General features: G+C 73.9%; 2 protein-coding genes across 6 annotated transcripts in view; both read left to right on the top strand.

Annotated features, from left to right (window-relative positions):
• Positions 7 to 3032, top strand: LOC110391883 (FH2 domain-containing protein 1-like). Of its 2 annotated transcripts, XM_021383852.1 has the most exons (8): positions 7 to 459; positions 534 to 619; positions 690 to 790; positions 859 to 929; positions 993 to 1100; positions 2073 to 2143; positions 2214 to 2487; positions 2559 to 3032. In XM_021383852.1, exons 1-8 carry the CDS (start codon positions 439 to 441, stop codon positions 2940 to 2942), a joined length of 1116 nt encoding a protein of 371 aa, XP_021239527.1. In that variant the 5' UTR covers positions 7 to 438; the 3' UTR covers positions 2943 to 3032. The 2 variants fall into 2 exon arrangements, with proteins under 2 accessions (XP_021239527.1, XP_021239521.1); XM_021383846.1 differs by lacking the exons at positions 7 to 459; positions 534 to 619; positions 690 to 790; positions 859 to 929; positions 993 to 1100 and having other exon boundaries at positions 1107 to 2143.
• The window catches only part of TRIM3 (tripartite motif containing 3), a 7725-nt gene continuing 6619 nt past the window's right edge, over positions 3997 to 5102 (top strand). Inside the window, exon 1 of one of the 4 annotated variants that reach the window (XM_021383803.1) lies at positions 3997 to 4640. In XM_021383803.1, the coding sequence (XP_021239478.1) occupies positions 4119 to 4640 (522 nt within the window). In that variant the 5' untranslated portion in view covers positions 3997 to 4118. The remainder of the gene's footprint in view (positions 4641 to 5102) is intronic. The other 3 variants (XM_021383811.1, XM_021383819.1, XM_021383828.1) reach the window with 3 other exon arrangements.

The following is a 5102-nucleotide window of genomic DNA, read 5'->3' on the forward strand; positions in this document are numbered from 1 at the left end:
AGGCGGGCGGACCCCCGCGTCTCCCTCGCCGCGCCCCGCGCCCTGACCGCGCCGCACTCGCAGGCAGCGCTGCTGGAACCCAAGCGGAGCATCGCCCTCGGCGTCCTCCTGAAGCAGCTCAAGCGGTGAGCGGGGCCCCGGGCACCCGCGTCCGCCGGACAGCGTGCAGCCGGCCCCGAGGGGGGGAGCGGCGTCCCCCGGCCCCATCCCGGGACCGTTCCCGAGAGCGGGGGCACGGCGCGGGGGCTCTATCCCTCCGAGAGTGTCCGTGCTCCTCGGGGGTCCCATCCCCCGGAGAGAGTCCCTGCTCCCGGGGGGGTCCGTGCCCTTTGAGAGGAGCTGACGCGCTGTCCCAGCCCGGTGCGCCAGATCGTGCGGGACATCGAGGAGGGCATCGGGGCGCCGTACGGCGCGGAACTGCTGCTGGAGCTGTCCCGGATGCTGCCCGGCGCCGTGGAGGTGAGACTCGGGGTGGGGGGAACCCTGGCGGCCCCCTCTGGCAGGGGCCCACTCCCCCCCCCCCACGCCCGCAGGTGTCCCGGCTGCGCGCTTTCTCTGGCTGCCCCCGACAGCTGCCCGAGCCCGAGCTCTTCATGCTGCTGCTGATGGAGGTGCCCAGGTGGGAACCGGGGGGGCTGCACGCGGGGCCGGGGGGACCGCTCCGCTCACCGCACCCCCCCCTCCCGCAGCTACGCGCAGCGCCTGGAGCTGATGGTGCTGCAGGAGGAGTTCTCCCCGCGGCTCAGCGCGCTCCGCGCCTCCATCCGGATCCTGACCGACGCCGCCGAGGGTGCGTGAGCGGCTGCGGGAGGGGCGGAGGGGCGAGTCCCGACCGCGCTCACCGCCCGCCCCCCGCAGAGGTGATGCGGTGCGAGGAGCTGCACGCGGTCCTGCATCTCGTCCTGAGCGCGGGGAACCACCTGAACGCGGTGAGCGGCCCCCGCCCCCACCCCGCGGCCCCGCGGCCGCCGTGACCCCGCGCTCTGCCCCAGGGCGGCTACGCGGGCAGCGCCGCCGGGTTTCGCCTGGCCTCGCTGCGGAGGCTGCCCGACACCAGGGCCAACGAGCCGGGCGTGGACCTCCTGCACTTCGTGGCCATGGTGAGCGCCCGCGGGAACGGGTCGTGGCGGGGGTGTGTGTGTGGGGGGGTCCTTGTACGGGGCCGCTCCGTGATGCGGGGTCCCCGCTCCGTGCCCGCGGGGCTGCTCCGGACCGGCTGCGAGGGGGATCCCGCAGCTCCCCCCGGCCCGGCCTCGCGCCCCGCAGCGCTCCCCGCTCGCAGCCCCGCAGCTCCGTCCTTACGCTCTGTGCCGTGTGCCCGTCCGTGGGACGTCGCTCCCCCGCCCCGGCCCGGCTCAAGGTCGCTCCCACGCCGCAACCCTCGCACGGAGCACGGTCCGCCCCGCCCCGCCGGTGCCGCTCAGCTGCCCCCGTTCCGCCCGCGCGGAGCACGCGCTACCCCCTTCGTCGGCACCGGGGGTCCCCGCGCGGCGGTGCCCGGGCTCTTCGCCATCGCGACCCCCGAAGCCTCTGAACTTTGTCCTTCAGACGGCGCCGCTCGCACGAAGGCGCTCGGTTCAGTGTCACGGTCGGGCCGTGCCCGCAGCATCCGCGCGGTGCGTTGGGCCGTGCGGTGCGCGCTGCTCCGGGCCGGCCCCGCGGGGCGGCAATGCCGTGCCGCAACGGACCGTGCCGTGCCGTGCCGTGCCGCACAGCGCCGGGCCGTGCCCCGCTCTGCTCCCGGGCCGTGGCCCCTCCTGCGTCCCCAGGGGACGCCTCGGGGCCGCGTGCTGCACGTCGTGCCGCTGCCACGCCTCTGTCACGCTCCTGCTGCGCTCTTGGGCTGTCGCTATCACGCACTTATCACGTCCCCGTCGCACCCCGTCGGGTCCGTGTCACGTTCCCGTCGCATCCTCATCGTGCTCCTGTCCTGCCCCCGTTGTTCCCCTGTCGTACCCGTCGTGGCCCTGCCGCGTTTCTGTCACGCCCCGTCACGTCCCCGTCGCGCCTCATTAAGCCCCGTCGCGTCCGTGTCGTGCCCCTATCGTGCCGTCCCGTGTCGCTCCCCGCAGGAGGCTGCGCGGACTGACCGGCGCCTGCTGGACTTCCCGAGCAAGCTGCCGCACGTGGGCCTGGCCTCGCGGTGAGGGGACGCCGCGGACACGCGTGGGCTCCGCGGGGCCGGCCCGGGGCTGAGCGCGGCGCTCCCGCAGGATCGAGGAGGCGGAGGTGGAGGCGGAGCTGCAGCGGCTGGCGGCGCGCGTGGCGGCGGCGCGGGGCCCGGACGCGGCCTCGGGCCCGGGGCTGCGGCCGTTCCTGCGGGCGGCGGAGGAGGAGCTGCGCGCGGCGCGGGCGGAGCGGGAGCGGATGTGCGGGACCGCGGCCGCGGCGCTCGACTTCTACTGCGAGGAGGCGGCGCCGGGCGCGCTGCGGGAGCTGTGTGCGGTGCTGCACGGCTTCGCGGGGCGCTTCCTGAACGCCGTGCAGGTACCGCCCGGCCGCCCCCCGCCCCCCCCACGCCTCTCGCTCCGCTCCGCCCTGACGCCGTCGCCGCGCAGGAGAACCGCGCCCGGGAGCAGGCGCAGCGCCGGCGGCGGCAGCTGGAGCTGCAGCGGCACAAGCGCCGCTCCGTCGCCACGTGCTCGTTGCGGGACGCGGAGCCCGGCGGATCTGCCCGACCCCTCGACGCCGCTCCGGCGCTGCTCCGGCGGAACACGGCCCCGGCGCTGCCCGAGCTGCGGGGCGACCCCGAGTCCCCGCGGCCCGAGAGGTTCCCCTCGGCCCCGGCTCCCTCCGGCCCCGCGTCCCCCTCCCGTTTCGCCGCGCTGTTCTCCCGATGGGGGTCCCGCCGGGCTCCCCCCGCGCCGTCGGGCGGCTCCGCGCTGCTCGGTTTCCTGCGGCGCCTGGCGGGCGGGGCGGCGCGCGGAGCCCCCCCCAGCTGAGAGCCGGGGGCTGCGGGACGGGTCCCGCGCCGCGGAGTTTTATCTTCCCCTGTGCTTCTGTGTGACAATAATAAACGCATCGGAACTCCTCCGGCCCTCCCGGGGCTGCGGGCTGTGGGACGCACGGCGCAGAATGCGAGGTGCGGGATGCGGGGTGAAGGCTGCGGGGTGAGGTGTGCGGGATGCGGGATTTCGGGGTGCAGACTGCGTGCTGCTCCCACCGCCCCCGCCCCACCCGAGCCCGCCGCCCTCAGCCGTTCCGTGCCCCTTCCTCCCCCCGCAGCACCCGCTCCTCCCGCCCCCCCCCAGCGCAGCTGTACGCCCATCACTGCGCCCTTTGTTGTCCCCGCGCAGTGCCGGGATGGGACGGACCCCCCCCGCCCCTCTGCCTCTCGCCTGCCGGGCTACAAGGGGGCACTGAGAGTGGGCTGCAGGGGTCACCTTGGGCCCTCCTGCACCGGAGGTGAAAGGACCGGGACAGGAGGGGCCGGGGGAGGGGCCTGGGCGGGATGTGGGGGGCCTCGGGGACCCTGAGAGATCCATAGTGGGGTCAGCTGTGGGGTCAGACCAGGCTGCGCTTGGCTTTATCCAGCAGTTATCCAAATTCATCTCAAACACCCTCTCAGATGGAGACTGTACTGCCTCTGAGCAGCCTGGTGTGGGGTCAGACATTCTTCGTGGGGGAAAGCCTTTCCTTGGATGGAACCTGAACCCTGGATCCTGGTTCTGCCATGAAGCACTGTGCAGAGCCCGGCTCTGGCTGTGTGTAACCTCCCCATGGGAGCCGGTGGGTTGCTGCTAGGCCAGAGCTCTCCTGAAGGCCGAGCAAGCCCTGGTTCCTCTGCAGCTCCCTCCTTGCAGGGCAGCTGCTCCCAGAGCCCCAGGTGGGGGAGGTTGGGAGGGATCTCTGAGGCCCAATGCTGCTCCAGCAGGGACACCCAGAGCAGGGAGCCCAGCACCGTGTCCTGGCAGCTCTGGGAGATCTCCGTGGAGGGAAACTCTGCCGCCTCTGGGCAGCGTGTGGACGTGCTGTGTCACCTCGCTGTGCAGAAGTGCTTCCTGGTGTTCAGACAGCTCTGGCTCTTGAACTCCATCCCCAGGGCCCTCCCTGAACCTGGGCGGTGTGTCGAGTTTTTTCCCGTGCTCGTGTTTCCCAAAACCAGTAGTGGTGTCCAGATGCGGTTTAGCAGGCGCCGAGCAGAGCAGGGGCCGATCCCATCCCTTGCTCCTGGCAGTGCCCCTGTGCACGCAGAGCAGCTGTTCAGCAGCAGAGGGCCCAGGGCAGAGCCCGGTGGTGCTCTGCTGCCCCTCGCCTCCAGGCAGGGCACAGCTCTGAGCCGCCATCCCGAGCCCGCCCACCCACCACCTATTTCCTATTCGCCCAGCTGTCCAGCCCTGAGCCGTAACATCCTGCCTCGGGTGCGAGGTCTGTGGGAGAGAGCGTCCAGATCCTCGTTTGGGGCAAGGCTGCTGTCATCCCCTGCTTTCCCTTCCCCGCGGATTTGTCCCCTGCTCTCCGGGCTCGTGTCCCCTCGTGGTGGCGGTGGGGCAGTGCCGGTGCCGATGACGGCGCGGGGAATGTTGCCCGTCCGGTTCCGCTGCGGGCGGCTCCGGGCCAGATACGTGGTGCTGCGGCTCCCAGGGGCTCTGCAGGACCGGTCCGGTCCGGGTACCCCGTGCCCGCATGGCTCCGCGGAGGTGAGCGGGAGCGGCGCGGGGGGCGACCCAGAGGGACGGGGGCGAGGGCGGTCGGGTCGGGAGCTCCGCGCCCCACGCGAACTCTCCGGCAGCCGACCCCTCCCACCCCCCGGCGATGCTCGGAGTGGGATACCGTTGCCGTGGCGACCGCCGGGTACCGGGGATGCGGGGAGCGCGCCCGGAGCCCCCCCCACTGCAGAGCCACAGCCCGGGCGAGACCATTGGTGGGGGGCGGAGGGGACATTTGCTGCGGTTTTCCCGTGGCCGCGCGTGGGGGTCCCTCGCGCCGTTCCCACCCGGGGGGCCGAGCGGCTCCTCGGGCTCCCCGAGCCACGGCGGGGTGCTCCCGGCAGGGGAGGGCTCCTCCTGAGCTGCCGCGGGAACGCGCGGGGCCGCGCCCCCCCCCCGCAGTGGTGCGCGCCGCTCGGGCAGATGCGGCTGCGGAGCGCGCCCAGCCCTGGC

The sequence above is a fragment of the Numida meleagris genome, chromosome 1 (genome assembly GCF_002078875.1).
Source record: "Numida meleagris isolate 19003 breed g44 Domestic line chromosome 1, NumMel1.0, whole genome shotgun sequence".
NCBI classification, from domain to species: domain Eukaryota; kingdom Metazoa; phylum Chordata; class Aves; order Galliformes; family Numididae; genus Numida; species Numida meleagris.

Excerpts from the sequence above, each read along its gene's own strand:
- LOC110391883 (XM_021383846.1), top strand. The coding sequence starts at position 1,173 with ATGCGGGGTCCCCGCTCCGTGCCCGCGGGGCTGCTCCGGACCGGCTGC. Across the intron at positions 2,144-2,213 it reads CACGTGGGCCTGGCCTCGCG|GATCGAGGAGGCGGAGGTGG; the intron begins GTGAGGGGACGC and ends GCGCTCCCGCAG. Across the intron at positions 2,488-2,558 it reads GCTTCCTGAACGCCGTGCAG|GAGAACCGCGCCCGGGAGCA; the intron begins GTACCGCCCGGC and ends GTCGCCGCGCAG.